At 36.9% G+C, this 19,723-nt stretch overlaps 2 protein-coding genes across 3 annotated transcripts; both read right to left on the bottom strand.

The window, feature by feature from the left end:
• Positions 1-1,400: 1,400 nt before the first annotated feature.
• LOC130591995 (uncharacterized) lies at positions 1,401-2,224 on the bottom strand. Its single transcript, XM_057396020.1, has 2 exons — positions 1,631-2,224; positions 1,401-1,556 (listed from the first exon to the last, which is right to left on the bottom strand). The coding sequence occupies exons 1-2, from the start codon at positions 2,103-2,105 to the stop codon at positions 1,552-1,554; spliced, it is 480 nt and encodes a 159-aa protein (XP_057252003.1). The 5' UTR covers positions 2,106-2,224; the 3' UTR covers positions 1,401-1,551.
• A 1,613-nt stretch (positions 2,225-3,837) lies between these two features.
• LOC104895846 (trans-resveratrol di-O-methyltransferase) lies at positions 3,838-6,139 on the bottom strand. Of its 2 annotated transcripts, XM_048645862.2 has the most exons (3): positions 5,299-6,139; positions 4,232-4,321; positions 3,838-4,134 (listed from the first exon to the last, which is right to left on the bottom strand). In XM_048645862.2, exons 1-3 carry the CDS (start codon positions 6,121-6,123, stop codon positions 4,051-4,053), a joined length of 999 nt encoding a protein of 332 aa, XP_048501819.1. In that variant the 5' UTR covers positions 6,124-6,139; the 3' UTR covers positions 3,838-4,050. The 2 variants fall into 2 exon arrangements, with proteins under 2 accessions (XP_048501819.1, XP_010680776.2); XM_010682474.4 differs by having other exon boundaries at positions 3,838-4,321; positions 5,299-6,134.
• Between the last annotated feature and the right edge of the window lie 13,584 nt (positions 6,140-19,723).

The following is a 19,723-nucleotide window of genomic DNA, read 5'->3' as shown; positions in this document are numbered from 1 at the left end:
ATTATAGAATCCATTTCATCATTCACTGCCTCTTTCCAGAAAGCAGAATCATGAGACTTCATAGCCTCATCAAAGGATAGGATCCTCCTCCATATTGTAACAATATGAAATTTGAGTCGAAATTGACTCCCTTGACCCTTCAACTAAATATAGTTGAAAATCCGGTCCAAAAGATTTCTCTTTTCTAATTCGTTTACTTTTCCTAATTTCCGGTGTTGTAGTATCATGATCATTTGAAATGTCATCTACAACATTGGAACTAGTACTAGGTATCATGTCCTTTGGTCTTGGAATCGATGAGAATCTAGTCTCATCAAATATTGCATCCCTTGACTCTATCACGGAGTGAATAGAGACAAAGTCATTGGGCTCAATGACATAAAACCTATAGGCTTTGCTATGTACCGCATAGCCTATAAAAATGCAATCAATTCCTTTTTCACCTAAAGTTTTCCTTTTAGGTTCCGTCAATTTGACAATTGCCCTACAACCCCATACCTTAAGGTAATTGAGATTAGGCTTTTTATTACACCAAAGTTCATAAGGGGTAGTCTTATTCCTTTTATTAGGAACTCGATTTAAATGTAACATGCAGTTAAAATTGCATCACCCCAAAAACCGTCATTAAGACCCGAATTAGAAAGCATGGTATTAACCATTTCTTTTAGGACCCTATTTTTCCTTTCCGCTATACCATTACTTTGAGGTGAGTATGGGGCGGTTGTTTCATGAATTACACCAATGGAACTAAAATAACTTGGATTATAATATTCACCACCCCTATCCGTTCGAAGTCTTTTAATCTTTTGATTAAGTTGGAGTTCCACTTCGATTTTAAAGGTCTTAAACTTTTCTAGTGCTTCATCTTTAGTAAATAATAAATATATGTAACAAAACCTTGAAAAATCATCAATAAAAGTTACAATATATTTTTATTTCCTAAAGAAGGTGAACTATGAAAGTCACACAAGTCACTATGCACCAATTCAAGCAATACCGTTTGTCTAGTCACACTAGGATAAGGATTTTTTGTAATTTTATTTAGCACGCAAGTGTGACACTTCTCTAACTTTAAATCGAAAGGAGGTATAACCCCATTTTAGACATGTCATATAATCTACGATAATTCACATGACATAAACGATTGTGCCATAGAGAAGAAACATCAAGCATGTAAATAGAACTAGTACCAATTTTATTATCAATACTAAATTTAAACATTCCATTACAAAAGAAACCTTGTCCAACAAAAATACCACCCTTGGAAAGTACAAATTTATCCGACTCAAAAACAACTTTAAAACCATACTTATTCAAGAGACCTCCTGACACAAGATTCTTCCTAACTTCCGGTACATAACAACATCCCGGAGAGTTAAAGTCTTTCCCGAGGTTAACAACAATTCTACTTGGCCTATTCCTCTAGCCTTTACCGTAGAATCATTCCCCATATACAAGATTGGACCATCATCCAAATCTTTCAAAGACTTGAAGAAATCCTTGTTATTGCACACATGTCTAGAGGCTCCCGAATCTATCCACCAAGAATCATCAACCTGCACACACATAATTTCAGAAATCATAGCAACAAAATGCATTTCTTCAATTACATTAACATGTGCATTGTTACCTTGGTTTTGAACAACACTAGGTTGTGTGTTCTTTGTCTTCTTCTTGTTGTTAGAAGGACAATCCCTCTTAAGATGAGGACCATTGCATATCCAACAAGAGAGGGTCTTCCTCTTCTTGTTTGCAACATTGGTTTTGTTATTGTTGTTGTTGTTGTTGGATTTCTTGGTCTTACTAGACCCACCAACCTCTACCAAATTAACGGTAGATTTAGGAATACTAGGAGTAGTATCCTTAACCCCATCTTGAGCCCGGATCCCCTCTTCAATACGAAGATGAGTTCCTAATTGCTCCATGGACATGTCTTCCTTTTTATGTTTTAAAAGATGTTTTGTATCTTTCCAAGAATTTGGTAATTTGTCAATGATTGAGGCAACCGCAATTGCCTCATCCATCACCATACCATGTGATCTTATTTGGTTCAAAATATGATGAACCTCATGGAATTGCTCCATAATAGGCCGATCATTAGTCATTTTAAAAGAATTAAAATTACTAACAAGGAATTTCTTACTTGAAGCATCTTCCGAAATGTACTTGGCCTCAAGAGCATCCCAAAGTTCCTTTGCACTCTCCACATTTTGGTAGAGATCAAACAACGGGTCGGTAGAGAGTTGAGAATATGACCACGACAAATGTAGTCATCATTCTCCCACTTTGTCCTCTTCCTAGTAGTCTAAGAGGCTCTTCCTCTCCATCTTCCGGGATGGTGGCATAGGGTTGATAAACATACACCACATTCAAGGGGTCAACAAGAAGTGCATCTTCTTTTGCCACCTCGATAGCCACCCCCTCAAACTTATCCAACTTTTGGAAGTTCATAGTCATGTCCTTGAGTGATTGAGCCATATCCGAAAGAAAGAGAAATTAAACTAATAGATTGTTAGATGTGATCAATGAGAGAACCGGATATCCACTCCAAGGCACGGAAACTACGCTTTCCTATTAGTTTAATTTCGCCCCTCTAGGATCACCGGGTTAACACGAAATAACTAATGAGATACAATGGAGAGAAACAATCCACTTAGATGATCTTCTAAGTGAATCAACAAGAACTTGTGTTTTGTGTTTGTGAAGAACACTCAAGAGAAGATTGCAAGTTTCTCTTAAGCAAAGCAAGAAGTATTTGAGAGTATAGAAAATCTGATTTTTCTTCTAACCCTCACTCATAGGAATCCAAGGTTTATATAGGAAGAATAAACCTTTCATTGACTAGAGTAGTTAATCCATAACCCCCATTTTAATCACCCATCAAAGGCCTTTAATCAGCTGATTTAAGGACCTTAAAGGTCATTAAAATGAGCCATAACATCACAACGGACATAAAACCGTCAAGGCATCTTTTCGCATTCCAAGGCAGAAGACACGTCGCGACTCGCGAAGAAGCTCGCGAGTCGCGAGGCGCTGGTCGCGACCCGCGACGCCTGTCGCGACTCGCGACGGGCCACTGGTCGCGACTCGCGGCCAGTCTTCTGTCCCCCTTGGTTTATCAATGCGTTTTGCCACTTGATGCACTCTAGTCTTTTGCATACTAGACCTCCTCCTCTTCTAGTACATACCCTTATGAGTTTCAAACCCATTACCCTATAAATGTTCCAACATAACTCTAATCTAAACCCCTACCTCTGACCATAAACCCTAAACCCAACCCTAACCACCCCTACAACCCCCACCACCCCTGTAGCCCCCCAACCACCCCCACCACCACTGTTGAGGTGATGGGGCTGCTGGGGTGGTGGGAGGGCGGGGGAGGGGGTTAGGGTTAGAAGTTAAAGATTAGATTTTAAGGTTTAGTTAGATTAATTAGAATTTAATTAGGATTAAGACTAAGCTAACTACTGTCAGTCATTAAGGACATTTGAGTGTATTATTATGAAACTCAAATTTCAAAATTCAAGACATAAAACAACATTGACCGAGACATAGTTCGAAGATATTCAAGAAGAACTATGCTAACCGAAAAAGTATGAACACCTTATAAATCTTTTCTTTTGGGAAAAAAAGTTAGTTGCTGATTTAACTAAAATTGGTTACGAATCGTTCCCTAGAATTAAAATCATGTATCCGCCCTGAGATCGAGTGGAGAGAGAGGGGGAGGGTAAGAGGGTGGGGTTGTCAGTATGATAGATATCACACTATATTGAGAGTGATACACAAAAAACTTAAGGCGACAAGTAGAAGTTTGCCTTTATTTTAAACTGAAGGCAATAAATAGAAATTTGCGTTTATTTTCTCGTCAACAATTCTTGTTACTCGAATTAGTGTTCTAAGTTCTTAGACGAGCATGTATACATCAATCCAAGCATGCGCACTCTTCAGTCTTCACACTGAATTCATAATTGACATTAATGATAATACACCAACACATTATTGGTTGTTGCCAAGCTTATGTAGGATATACCACAATAACAGATCTCGCCCCTAAAATGGGTAAGATCTTATAGTCACTGAAGCCAGCATTGTCGAAGAGATACTTCCATTGTTCTTCAGTTCTTTCTTTTCCTCCTGAGACGGACAACATTTGCATATCCATGAGAAATTGGGAATTAAAATGACTTGCAGTGTCACTTGGGATCCCCACCACAATTTCTATAATTATCACCTTGCCTCCTTCATTTTTGCTTGGAATTGCTTCTCTACATCGTTGAAGTACCTTTATGCAATTATCATCACTCCAATTATGCAATGCCCACTGCATCACACAATCAAATGATGAGCTTGTCCCAAATTATAATCGTAATATATATGAGAATAGTAGCATATAATAGGGGCATATAGTGTAAGTTTGGGGGGAAATATGAGTATTTTGGAGATCTATTTCTCATCAAATTAGGAATGGTGACGTAATTATTTTCTCCCTGGATAAGCACATAAATGTCATTGTCATATATACTTCCTTTGTTTCTTTTTAGTTGTAACTGTTTGACTTTCATGTATGTCAATGCATAACTTTAACCATTAATTTCTTTAGTTATTAATAATTAAAAATGATGAAAAGTAGATATACGAAAAATATACATTGAGACGAATCTAACAAGATTTCACATGAATATGTTTTTTTTAAACTATAAATTACCAAAGATAAACTAAGTAGAGTTGGTAATAGTGTAAAAGTCAAACCGTTGCAAGTAAAAAAAGAAGTATACATTATTTTCATCAGATAATATTGCTTATCTTTACCATTTCTTTGAAAAAAACATAAAATTCACACAAATATTTGTTGTATAGATTAGTTGGGATATGCTCCTATTTTTTCTTTGCTTGATGATGTTATTTCTCTTGGTAGTTCTTTTAATGCTTTTGTTTGTAGTCATGTTAGGAGAGCGAGAAACACTATTGCTCATCTTATGGCACGATGGAATATTGATTTTGATGTTGAATTCATTTGTACGAACTCTTTTCCCCAAAGTATTGCAACTTTGGTGGAAAATGACATAACATAATAAAACGCCGGTTTCTAAACGTTTCCTCTAAAAAAACCAAAAAACCAAAAAAGTAGATTATTCTAGTCTATTTTTTACTGGCTCCAAACCTACATAGTTCAATTCCTAGATCTGTTAGTGCTGCCCACCTCTAATAATTAGTTATATATGGAGTAAAAGATTCTCGCTGCTACAATGTAAATCACTGCATTATATATGTTCATTAAGCAAATTGAGATGGGTTTACCTTGAGTAAGACGGCATGAGCACGAGGAATAGCCTCAAACATGTCACCTGCAACGTACGTCAAATTTCTTCCATTTCCTTGTAACCCTTTGACTACATGTGGTAGATCAAACACGATACAGTTTAGCTTAGGATAGGCCTCGGCAATTGCCTTAGCCATAATTCCAACACCACCACCAACATCAACTAGTGATTCAATGCCTTCTATTGAGCTTTTGAACTCATTACTACTCAGCAGCAAGCTCGAAATCAATCGTGAGTCGTTTGCCATGGTTTGGTTAAACAACTCATTGAATTTCGCCTTATTAGGCATACGTTCATATATATTCTTTCCTTGAGCCATGTAAAAAGGGGACTCATCATGATCATCTTCTTGACGAAACCAAACACTAAAACTATGTGATGGCTCAGTTATAACTTGCTCCATTTCCAAAAGTGCAAAAGTTGCTTGAGTGAATGGATGATCTTGTAAGAGAAGTTGGGAGTTTAAGGTAAGAGAATATGCTTCTTCTCCATTGACAAGTTTTGTGGCGGTGAAGAAGTGGGAATGAACAAGAAGGCGCATCAACTGTTGTAGAGATTGAGCCTTGTTTGGATGGATTGAAAGGGAGTTGGCTAGCTCATTAATGGTAATGGGTTTGCCATGTTTATGAATAGCATCAGGAATGCTTAGTTGAATTGCACACTTTAAGGCCATGGAATTCAAGAAAGAGAAAGTATGGTTCCATATATGTGTAAGTGCATCTAGTAGCTCTTTTGAGTGTTCGTTGGAAATAGTCTTGGCAGCCATTTTTTGCTCTATTAGTGCTATCCTATAGTGTAGCATATATATTGAAAATTCTACTCCGCTATAAGGGTGATGTGATGTGGGGAATATCACTTCTTATCTTGTTTCCCACCTACTATATATATTACTTTTGATCAATAGAAATAAAGTTTAGTAGAACTTTTGATGCTTTTGTTGATTATTATTGGAAACTTGATAAGTATTTTGGGACATCTGGAAAAAAGGAAAATATGATCATTAATTAGGATGGAGGAGTATATGGTTGGATCTGAGGACAATGATAATCCACAACTAACAGTTTTTAATTAAAAATTTTGGATTTTTCACCATATACTCCTAAAAAATTGAAAAATTCGCCATATATCCTCAATGTTTTAGATATTCACCATATATTATTGAGTTTTTAAAAATGTACTGTGCACCAACTACCTTTTTTTTTCCTAACGAACGTTAAGTCATTGTTTACACTATTTACAATTTTGCTATAACCTAATTCACCCTCTCTCCACCCTAGCCCCCTAATGTTCTAATTAACCTAACCTCCTAATCCTAATGCCATTAACCATAACTAATTAACCTTAATAAATGAATATCTATATCTGAACTTCAAAACAAATTTTTTGAAAAAACAAATGCCACTAACGACCCTTAAAGGGTAGGAATTTTGAGAATCCCTTCAAAACGAGTACCAATACGACGGTATTCTAGGCACACTTCCAAGACGATCTTAAACGGTCAATCTCACCACCAGCACGACTTTTTTTTTAAAAAACCGAACACCACCAACGAATCTTAAGGGGAACGAATTCGAGAAGCCCATCTAAACCAGTATAAATACCACAATATTCTGAGTACGCTTCCCGAGACGATTTTAAATAGCCGATGTCATCGCCAAAACGATTTTTTTCAAAAAAAAAAGGGTCATCGTCGACGAACCTCAAGGGGGACGAATTTTGAGAAATACATGAAAACGAGATCCAATACGAGGATATTCTGGACACGCTTCCCAAGGCAATCTTAAACGACCGAATTGACTTTTTTTTTATAAAAAAAAGGACCCCACCGACGACCCTTAAAGGGAATGAATTTCGAAAAGCCCATCAAACGAGTACCAATACGACAATAATTAGTCAGTATTGATAATGGAGGAGAGAGATGTGGAATTTTATATTTTGTTTAAATATTAGGGGTAATTAGGTTAATAGTACCAAAGTCGTAAATAATGGCAAATGGTGAGTTAACGTCAGTTAGAAATAGGGCATATGGTGAACGTATTCAAAAACTTAGGGGTATATGGTGAATATTTGAAACATTAAGAGTATAGTGGTGAATTATTTAATTTGTGAGGGATATATAGTGAAAAAACCGTAAAATTTTTAAAATAGACTATCAACCAAATAAATAGCTAGGTTAAATGCTTTATTCATCGTCGATGTATTACCGAGCCTAGCCGCCCTTGAATTATTTGAGTTTAGCTTGTAATTTTTACGAGTTGAACACCAATAAGTTCAACTTGAGATACTAGTAAATAGGCTCGGAACAATTCTTAGCATATTATCAGTAATATAGATAACTAGTTTTGAAGCCCGTGCGTTGCACGGGTTGTTTTTTATATATTTTTTTGTTATTTTTTCTTAACATTATTGATTTTGTGTGACTGTAAAATGAGATTTTTCAACACGATTTGATTTACATACTTCATCTATTCCTTTTCCATTGCAATAATCACCACTTTGGGTAGTTTTACTTATCTATTTGGACCAATCAACTTTTAGTAAAAAAAAAAAACAACTTTAATTGTCAATATTACCTTTACTTTATGTTAATAGTTAGATGGATTATTGGCTATGAAATTGCATAAGAGATTCTGATTTGCATAGTTGATTCATAAAGCTAGTAAAATTCATACCATTATAGGTATGAAAGAGTATAACCTTGAATAAATTCTGGGTTAATTATCGTTCGACGTCTTTTTCTTGCTTCTCGTGATAAGTCTGGATCAGAATATTGGTGAGCCATTGTTGTAAGTTGTAGTGTTGTAAGTATATGGAAATGGTCAATTGTTAGCTAAACATGCATATTTATAGTAAAGTGAATCATAGCCGTAGAGTGATAAACTCTTATCTTTCAAACTCTAACTTTTATTATCTCTCAAACTCTAAATTATATTATCTCTAAATTAATAAGATGACGTTGCAATTAGATAATTTATTTGGGATATGACCATGAGATATTTTTGATGAGGTTTCGTTTGATTTTTTTTTACAGTTGAAACAAATGATAATTCGATTCTCGTCATTTGAATTTATTGTTGTAGTAGATATTTCTTAGCAATTGAAACGCAAATAGAAAAAAATAATTGAAATAATATGAAAATATGTTTTATATTTCTAATAAAAAACTAAAAAATATTGAAATAGATAAAGTCTTATCTCTCAAACTTATCTCTAAATTTTATTATCTCTCAAACTCTAAATTTTATTATCTCTAGATTTTTATCATCTCTAAATTTTATTATCTATAAATTAATAAGATGACGTCATTATCTCTAAATTTTATTATCTCTCTTAATTTTTATTATCTTTAAATTTTATTATCTATAAATTAATAAGATGACGTCTCTAAATTTTATTATTTGTAAATTAATAAGATGACGTGGCAATAAAGTTTTATTATCTCTAAATTTTATTATCTATATTATCTCTATATTTTATTATCTGTAAATTAATAAGATGACGTCTCTAAATTTTATTATTTGTAAATTAATAAGATGACGTGGCAATAAAGTTTTATTATCTCTAAATTTATTATCTATATTATCTCTATATTTTATTATCTATATTTTATTATTTGTAAATTAATAAGATGATGTGGCAATCCTAGGTGGCGCGCTCTATGCTCCCGAAAAGTTCCTCCTTTATATATATATATTGACTAGATGTTAATGGTAAAATTCTTCAATATTGAGTACGGTATGGAATTCTCAATAATAGGGAAGATAAGGATAGGGGTCTTTTTTATCTATGCAGTATAGGCGATAGAATAGGAGCCCTAAAAAAGGAGACCCGTAATATATTATATCAAATGTTTGAAAGAAAGACAAAAGCAAAGCATTTGGATAGGAATGGCAACGGGTCGGACTTGGACCGGACTATGCATAATCCGACTCCGACCCTACAGAAAGTCGGATTTTAAATCTAAGTCCGACTCCGACATCCGACTCTGAAATCCGAATCCGACCCGACTTAAAATCCGAACATCCGACTCCGAGATCCGACCCGACTTAAAATCTGAACATCCGACTTCGAACCCGATCCGACTTATTTTTCTTCCAAATTTTTATAATAGAATAGTCTTCTATAATACAATAATTTAATCATTACAATTATTCTTATCATCATATGGAAATCTTATATAGTACAAAAAATCTAAATATTACTATTATTTTTAACAATCATTTTTTCTATGGGAAAATCCTATATAATACAATTGGCTGAAAGTCGAAATCAAATTATACATAAATAATACATTACATAAATAAGAAAAAAAAGGATTGATTGACTCAAAGTCGGAGTCGGAGTCGGATGTCGGATTATTTTATGAGATCCGACTCCGACCCTCCTCCCACTCGGAGTCGGATTTTTTAAACAAAGTCGGAGTCGGATTACTTTTTTGTCGGAGTCAACTTGGATTTTTTTCCTTCGGATCGGAATGGACTAGGGTCGGATTCGGACTGGATTGCCATCCCTACATTTGGATCTGTGGTAAAGTGATAAGGGAAGGAAAATAAGGTAATTATAAAATAAAAAAGAAAAAGGAAGAGAAATAAGGACGCTTTTGTTGTTTCAACAACTTGGGGAAAGTCTACATATAACTCCTCACATTAAATACCATCATACCACGCGTAGCTTCTTTTACCCAAGATGAATCTAGCTTTATATTCCCAATTTCTCCACTAAATACCATCATTTTTTTTTTCCAACTCTCTCTCCTCCCAACTCTGTCTCATTGATTTCTACTCATCCTCTCATATTTTTTTGCAATTTCCCAATAATAATTACTCTTAAACTTGAATTGAGCAATACTTTTTAAGTAGATGTGTTTAGATTATTTTAATATAATATAATTAGATATTATTTTCAATATAAAAGTAATTTTTTTAATTAAAAATTTTATATCTTTAATGAACTACATATAAAGGGTCCAATTTTAAGAGAGTTTATAGACCTCCTTTTATTTTTCCTTCCCTGAATAAGGGTTATAAAATTATAACAAAGTTCTCAAACTCAAATTGGGTTATGAACTTGAAATTTAACATGGAGACTTGACTTGAAAATCTAAGATCCTTTAAAATTGAATAAATTATAACACCACACATCAAGTGGACAGAAATAGGGTATGTCACTGCAAAGTTGAGCAACAACCCATGGAACTGGGGCTATTCAAGATGGGACACACACACAAAGCGCTCATTCATTGATTCTTGTGTAGTCATGCATAAAGCATAATATACGGTATTCACTCCTGAGCTGTGATAAAACGCTAGCAGTTATAAACACTTTTGTCTATAGCAAAGCTAACATCCATGTGGCAACATATAATTAGCACACATGTCACAATATTGTTTATCTAAAACAAATTACTTTTTGCAATTTCTAAACTTGTATATCTCAAGAAATATATTTTAGAAAAAAATAAAAAATATACCAATATTCATATATTTTTATTCTCTACAAATAGACATCCATTTTGATATAATTTCATCATATATTTATTTTACTCTTATCCTTTTAACACACTTGTATCTTGTTATTACAATGCACCTGTTTTATGTTAACATACACTTGTTTCTTATTACCATACACTTGTTTCTTGTTAAAATACAATTGTTTCTTATAACACACTTGTTTCTTATTATTACAATACACCTGTTTCTCGTTAACATACACTTGTTTCTTGTTTTTTTTTTTGATAATTTAGCTTTATTAAATTGGGTCAGTAGCCGAAGGATTACAGTGGAGGGATATAAAGACCCATGGTTAGATGCTAACAAAGTGATTATTACAGCATTGAGGGAACATTTGCTAATATCATATCCACGCTAGGAATTCTGAATTTCTGTGAAGACCTTGCTTGGCTAGGGCCTCAGCCACCTGGTTAGAGCTTCTTCCTTGATGCAAGATGGTGAATGGTGGGTCACCGACAGTGGCATTTCTTATATAGTTCAACTGAAAAGCTAGATTCCATGGGCCTTTTGAGATGTTGTTGCTCCAGTCTACCGCATTTGATGAGTCTGATTCGATGATGAAGCTTGAGTGCCGAAGTCTGGGAGCTTTAAGAGTGATTTGGATAGCTCTAAATATTGCATGAACTTCAGCTTGGTTGATCTCTATTTTGGGGATGGGAGATGAGAATAAGCATAGGAATTCACCTTTGCAATTCCTAAGAACACCACCAATGGCCGAAACATTGGAGAGGGGGTGGAAGGAGGCATCGACATTCCATTTGAAGTAACCATCATGAGGCGCAGCCCATAGGAGGGGGGGGGGATTTGGATTTTTGCGTTCGTGGGGGCAAACTTGAATGATTGGAGACATTGAGGGTTCCGGACAATATCATCACCGGAATATGGAAACTTCACGTTCCATCCATTGATCCACCATCCCAATCTAATTAGGATTAGATCACAAATATGGTTTACTGAGTTCTGAGAACCTTTGAAAACTCTTTCATTCCTCTCCTTCCATATGGACCAAATAATTATATAAGGGATTGACCACCACACTTTTTTGAAAAAAGGATCTAATCTGCAGATACCCCACTGGTTAAGAACTTGGCTTAAAGATTTAGGGGGAACCCATTTAATATGCCATAGATTGATCCACCAGCACCAAATTTTCCAAGAGAAGTCACAATGGAGGAGTAAATGATCAACGGACTCACCGGGGCAAGAGCATAGGGGACACTTGTTTTCCGACGAGGGAATAATTTTTAGTTTTTCCAGCTTTTCTCTTGTGTTAATCTTCCCGAGACAGACGAGCCAAACAAAAATTTCGATGCGGGGGGCACGAGACCACGCCAAAGAGAGTTAGTCATAGTGAGATGAGATACTTTGTTCGAGTTTGCAAGCTCGTAGGTGAGTGATTTAACAGTGAAGCAGCCATCCTTTCGGATGGACCATATGACCTCGTCTGACGAGTCTTGTGATAAATGGACCTCTTGGAGCATATTCTGGAGCAAATTAATGTCAGCAAGATCGCGGACTCTAGGGCATCTAGTCCAGGAGAGAGTCCAATGCCAGAGATGACCTTCCCAAAAACCTACCGAAGCAATGGAGGCTTGCTGTTGTGATGAGAGGAGGAAGAGCCTGGGAAATCGGATTCGTAGAGGAGAGTCACCAAACCATATGTCTGACCAGAAGCTTGTTTCAGATCCATTGCCTACCCTTTTACGGATTCCATTGTGGGCTAGGGCCTTGGTTTGTTCATTTTTTAAGATTGCTGAGCACAAGTTACGCCATGGGCCCCCAAGTTTTGGAGGTTGCAAGTCAGCCGGGATTAAATGAGTGGGGTATTTATATTTACATCAATGATATTTCGCCACAAAGCATCAGGTTCGGAGTTATATCGCCATAGCCATTTGAAGAGAAGGGCAAGATTTTTGTGCAGTAGGTTACCAACCCCTAATCCACCAAGATTTTTTGGTAATTCAATCGTGTTCCATGCTACAAGCGGGAGGGATTTCTTCCCATTAGGCCCATTCCATAAAAAGATCTTTGAATTTTGTTGATTCTGTCAAGAACTCCCATTGGAATCGGGAAGAGTGACATGAAATATAGGGGGAGACTTGATAGCGAGGATTTGATGAGTGTTAAGCGACCACCGATTGACATAAGATTCCCCCTCCAAGATGAAAGCTTTTTTTCCAGTTTTGTGAGAATAGGCTCCCAAGATGCAATTCGGGAGAGGGAACCTCCAATGGGGAGGCCCAAATAAGTGAAGGGAATGCTGCCCTTTTTGCATAAGAGAGAGTTTGCTGCGTTTTCTAGCCATGATTCATTGACATTGAGACTCATGATGGAGCTTTTTGAAAAATTGACTTGAAGACCTGTTACAAGATGAAATAAGATTAGCGATTTTTTGATATTAGCAAGATAATCAAGATTCGAGGGCAGAACATCAAGGTATCATCAGCATATTGAAGGTGAGTGATTTTTTTCCTCCCGGACATATTTCGATTCCTTCCCACAGCCCTATAGAGGTTGCTCTCTCAATAAGCAAATGAAGAACTTCAACCACAATATCAAAGAGGAAGGGTGAGAGGGGATCGCCCTGACGTAGACCTCGATGGAGTTTGATGGGGGGTGATGGAGACCCGTTGATAAGGATGGAGGCAGATGCAGATGTGATACAAGCAAGGACCCATTCAACCCATTGCTTTGGGAAGCCCATTTGGTAAAGAGCCCATTCCAAGAATTTCCACGATACATTGTCAAATGCCTTATGAAAATCTAACTTGAGGAAGGAGGCTTTAGTGTGGAAACGCTTACAGGAGTCAATGAGTTCTGCAGCCACCATTGCACCATCAAGTATCTGCCTGCCTTTAATAAAGGAGGATTGAAAAGGGCTTATAATAGAGCTCATAACTGGTTGCAAACGCCTGGCCAACAATTTGGCTATTATCTTATACAAACAACCAACCATAGATATCGGCCGAAAATCTTTGAAGCCCTCAGGAGAGGCGGATTTGGGGATTAGAGTAATAAAAGTGGAGTTGCTGCCACGAGGGAGGCAGGAGGACAACCAGAATTCTCTAACCATACTGTAAATATCTTCCTTGATTAGAGTCCAGGAACTCTTTATAAAATGAAAGTTAAAGCCGTCCGGGCCCGGTGCCTTATCGGAAGCGCAGAAGATACCGCATTATCAATTTCAATATCCGAGAAAGGTGCTGTGAGAGTCAAAGCTTGGGCAGGAGAGATTTTCTTGAAGTTTAGGTTGGTGAAGGTTGGTCTATTATGGCATTCTTCTGTGAAGATTTTTTTATAATAGTCCATTGCGCATGCTTGATGTCAGTGGGGGATTCCATGGGGAGCCATTATGGATGATAGAATCAATGGAATTCTTTCGAGATCTGATTGCAGCCATGGCATGAAAGAAACGCGTGTTTTGTCGCCTTCCTTTAACCAAGAGACTCGAGATTTTGGGCCCAAAAGGACTCCTTTCTCTTCAGCCAATCCCAAAGCTCTAATTGGGCTAATTTTCTGTCATTGAGTTCTTGGGAGTTAAGATTTCTCTCAGAGGCAATATCATCCAAGCCTGAATTTTGTTTTCCGCAGACAATATGTTTGAGTCAATAAAACCGAACTCCAACTGGTTCCATTCTTTGAGAGATGATTTGACGGCTTTCAGTTTCTCTGGAAGGGGGAGCTTTTTTGCTGAGGTCCATGATTTTTCAATGGTTTTGAGGCATTTTGGGTGAGAAAGCCAGCAGTTTAAAAAACGGAACGACTTAGGGCCCCAGTTTTTTCCGGAAGTAGAGGCGAGCAAGGGATAGTGATCTGAGATTGCTCTTTTGAGGAGGGAGGTTTTAAGGGTTGGGAAAGGAAGAAGCCACTCAGGGTTGATGAGAAGACGGTCTAGGCGGCTTTTAGAGTTGCCACGAAACCAGGTAAATTTCCCATTGGAGGGGGGAAGATCAAGTAGTTGATTCCTTTGAATGAAATCACGAAAATCTGACATTCCAGTGTTTGAGACCCATTGACTGCCGCGATCCTCAGGATGGAGGATCTCATTGAAGTCCCCAATTAGGAGACTAGGATGGTTGAATTCATTCTTAAGATCATCAATTTCCCGCCACACTTCTTTCCTGTGATCTACATTACAAGGGTTGTAAATGTTACTTACAACACATCTGAATTTTTTTGATGGGATGATGCCTACCATTGCAATCCAATGTTTACCAATTCTGTGGTTTTCCAGAGTGAAGAAATCTGGGTCCCATATGGACAGGATCCCTCCTGAGGATCCTGCTGAAGGTGAGTAAAGCCACTCCGTTTTATTAGACTTCCAGCAAGTCTTAATAATTTTTTGGTCAATAATTTCCAACTTTGTTTCTTGAATGAATAAGAAGGAAGGGTTTTTTTGATGATGTGAGTTTCCTCAGGTAGCTCCGCTTTATTCGGGTCCTAAGCCTCTTATGTTCCAAGAAATTGCTAACATGAGAAGGTTTGTAGGGTGATACAAATGGGAAGAAGCTAGGCTTGGTTTTGAGCCAGTCAGCTTTTTGACGATCGAGGATGGTTTCAATCTTCTTGCGAAGGTCTGCTATAGGGCCATAATAAGATAAGCCCAGCTGATCCGCGAAGGAGATTACATCATCGGGAGAAATCAGTGCAGTGTCTATGGGTGTCTTATTTTGTGATCTGCCAAGAGAGGGGTTAATCGAAGTTTGAGGGGGGGAGGATTTTGGCTGAAGGGAGGATCTTAGTTTTTTCCGGAGGAGTTTCGTTTTTCTTTTTTTCTCATGGGCTAGTTTGGTGGATGATGGAATTGTGGTTTCGAAACCCGGCGGAAAAATTGGTCCCGATAAAGATGAAGAAGAGCATGAGGGTGGTTTTAGTGGGGCCTTCCTAAGGGGCTCGAACTTGTTGGAGGTTGGTAATTGAAGATTGGGGGGCTCCAGATCTGAGTAATGGGATTTTTGGGCTAGAGCTGAAGAAGGTGGAGGTCTAGGAGGACTGAAGGAGAGGAATTTTTTTGCGGATTTTTCTGGTGAAGGATTCCAAGGAGGTTGGAGATTTGGACTTTTTGATTTCCCAGTGGTGTTCAGAAGGGATGGGACAATTGGGCCGTTATTTTCAGAGATTGGAAGTGGTGGGGTTTGAAAGGGGTGTTGACTTTTGGTGGGGGGATTTGATTGGTTGATTGGTATAATTGAGGAGGGATCATTTAAGGTGCCTTGGGGGGAGTTTTCCGCCGCATTTACTTTTGTTTCTTTATTGGGAGATGAAAAGGCATCACGTGCCATAGGAGAATGATTGGATAGTGAAGGGTTAGGGGGGTTGATTGGACATCATCGGATTTGTCTTCAGACGGGATTGGTGGGTTCGGAGAATTTTCATGATTATGTTTGGAGGGGATTCTGACGTCAGATTCAAAGGTGAAGATTGGGAATTTTACCTCGTCTAATTCCAGGTGGATTTTGCAGTTGATTCTAAATAGGCAATCTGTTATCAGAAGAATTCTGGCGCAGTCATAGTTTGAGTAGTCTATGGCAAGGACTCTCCCATATACGCTCCCAATCTTATGGAAGTTCTCATAGGTCCATGCCAGCAGTGGGACGCCATAGACGTTCAGGCTTGTTTCTCTCCATTGAGCACTTACTTCATCATTCACATTCCTGATGGCCATAAACCATTTGTCTAACCATTGAGATTCGATTAGAGCCTTTTTTTCCTCGAAGGATTCGAAAGTTAATAGATGGAGGAAGCCTCCCATGGGTTTAATCGTAACAGTATTGACACCTTCAGCAAGAATTCTGACAAGAATTTCGCTTGAGGACATTGATGAGTGTGCCACTGCTATTGAGCTTCGTTTGAGCATTTCCTCGTTTTCAGAGGACCTATCCCCTTTTAGGACAAGCATGAATTCCTCATCAACTTCGACTGCCACAAGGTTTTCTCTTGCCTTTTCAGAAGCTTCACCCAAAACCTTGGTGCTAGCTATTCTTGCTTTTGAGAGATTCCTAGCGAAAAAATCTGGTTGGGGTTCATCTTGGAGATGGAGGGGATGGGTGGGTTTTGGTTTGTAGGTGGTTTTTTTGGGGGGAGGATTGGGGGGGTTTGAGGGGAGGATAGGGTTAGAGACCTCTTTGTAAGATCTATGGTCCCTGAAGGCTGGTTTGGTGACTGGGTTTGGTTTTGTTTTTGATGGAGGTTTGCGGGAGGGGAAGTGAGGTGGGGGGTTGTGCATTTTCATGTCACTTTTTGCAGGTTGCACAGTGAGCCTTCTTCCTTCCAGTTTTAGACCATCCATTTCAAGAATGGCTTGGTACATGGCGTTCACCTCCTCGAATTTAAGGAAAGCAAATCTATGGCTGAAGTTTGGTTGGTTAGGGTGGGAGGAGATGGCAATGTTTGATATTCTACCAAAGCGCTTGAACAGGTTTGCTAGGTCAGATGGTCTTGAGTCAGGGGGAAGGTGGGCAATGAAGATGGTCTTGGAGGCTATGGATTTCAGGTTGGGGTGTTTGGACGAAGGATTTTTCCTCTTTGATATTTTGATCCATGATTCATGGTGTTCTTCATTTGGTTGAAAGTTTGGCTGATAGTTTCTCTCTCTCTCTCTCTCTCTCTCTCTCTCTCTCGACATTTTTTTTCATTAAAAAAAAAAAAAGGTGTTATATTATTACACTTGTTTCTTGTTAACATACACTTGTTTTTTATTATTACAATACACCTGTTTCTCGTTAACATACACTTGTTTCTTGTTAACACACTTGTTTCCCCCATACAATACACTTGTTTCTTGTTAAAATACACTTGTTTCTTATAACAATACACTTGTTTGACGTAAGACAATTAATACTGATATAAATTTTAAAACTGATATATGATGAAATTATATCAAAATGGTTGTCTATTTGTAGAGAATAAAAATATATGAATATTGGTATATTTTTTATTTTTTTCTAAAATATATTTCTTGAGATATACAAGTTTAAAAATTGCAAAAAGTATATTATTTTGGATAAACAATATTATGACATGTGTGCTAATTATATGTTGCCACATGGATGTTAGCAAAAATAAGTTAATTGCTATAGACAAAAGTGTCTATAGCTGCTAGCGTTTTATCAAATATCCCTTATAGTTAGAGGGAGGGAGGGAGTTTGGGGATCCTACTTTGCAGCTTATAAGAGGCCAGAAACAAAACCCTATTACATAAATGGAAAAATGGTCTCCAACCAATTGGGCCAACCTTAATTTTTATTTACCTTGTACTTAGCATTCCACATCTCAAACCGCTCGAAGTTAGAAACACATGCAAATAATAAAGAAAATCTTGGGGCGGGCAAGGCCGAGCTTTGGCAAAAAAGTGGTCATTTCGGCCAAAGTCTCGAGTGGGAATTCTCACGCTTACCCACTAATTCGGAGAACATAACTGACTTTTCGGGTCATTTTCGGGTCGGACCAAATTTAGGCTAAATTTCCATATTTAAGTTTCCCAAGGCCCGATTTTTTTGCCAATAAATCGTGTCGGGCCCGAACCATGGGACGAACAATCGTATCCAAAACACACCCATTTTCGAGTCTGACTCATGTTGACCACCTCTAACAAATACTACTACACAATAATGGATAAAACTTGATTTGACCTAATGGGTAAATTACCCAAATAGAATTTAAGAAAATTTCACAAGAGAGAGCCCAACTATTACTCATTTTCTTTTATAAGTCCCAACTATGTATTGTTCTCTGTGGGTCCCAAGTTTACTATCTTGTGATTTTCATAAGTCGTGAGTTATTCGATGTAGAAGGTAAGATTTTTAAATATTAACCATCTTCAATCACATCAGCAAGTGACAAAGACCTATAAAATAGGGTCAACGTTTAAATTTTTTACCTTTTAAACCATTTATAAGTAATTCGGGACTTATAAAAATCACAAGATGGTATTAAACATGGGACCTGCAGGGAATAATTCATAGTTGAGACTTATAAAAGAATCTGGGTAATAGTTGGGCTCATTCTTGTGAATTTTTCCCAAAATTTATTGTTGGGTGGAATCCAACTCAACATTAACAATTACTTAGGCTCGTTTGGTATTAATATGGTTTTCTGTTTTTCGGTTTTATAATTTTCAAAATCATATGATATATGTCCTATAATGAATAAAAAATTAGTCAAATTTATTGGGAACATGATGATCTTGAAAACTGACAACTAAAAAGTGAAAAGCACTTTTTTTTTGGTTTTATGTTTTTGGTTTTTTGTTTAAAAAAAACCGAAACCTGAAAACAAAAAACGATAACGAACGGGCCGAGTGTATTGATGTAGCACAAAGTCTTAAAAAAGACGGTCTCACGTTAGTCTTAACATGAGACTTGATCAGCCCAAGAGATATATATTTTTAGTTAACATTTTTGGCAAATTAGTTAAGTATTCTAGCACAATAGTTTAGACTTGGTAATCTTTATGTAGACTTCCATTGTTATTTAGTTAACATATTCAATACATTAGTTAGTGTTGTTCTATAATTAGTTAAGATTAATTGAGCATTATTTTGGCTTCTAATATAAACGAAGAAACAACATTTTTACAAATTTAAAATGTCAAATACAAAAGATAATTTGAAAAAATAACTTAAAATAACCTAGCATTTGGAGTAATTATTGTACCAATTTCAGTTTAGTTCTTGGAATTTATTTTTTTAGTCTTCTCAAAATGACTTTTCTTTCTTGCACTTTCTCTCTTTGTTTTTGAACCATACGGGTATAAAATAACCAATGTAGTTGTACTTAATGAGCATCGTTCTTCTACGATTGGTTTTGTAGTTAAAACTTTATTTGTAATTGCAGTAGTATTTTCGTAGACTTTATCTTGAATTTTGAGAATGAGATTGTAGAACTAACTTTC

This window comes from Beta vulgaris, chromosome 6, assembly GCF_026745355.1.
Source record: "Beta vulgaris subsp. vulgaris cultivar EL10 chromosome 6, EL10.2, whole genome shotgun sequence".
Lineage (NCBI taxonomy): Eukaryota > Viridiplantae > Streptophyta > Magnoliopsida > Caryophyllales > Amaranthaceae > Beta > Beta vulgaris.
Note: the sequence above shows the minus strand (reverse complement) of the source record. Positions and strands in the feature narration are given on the sequence as shown.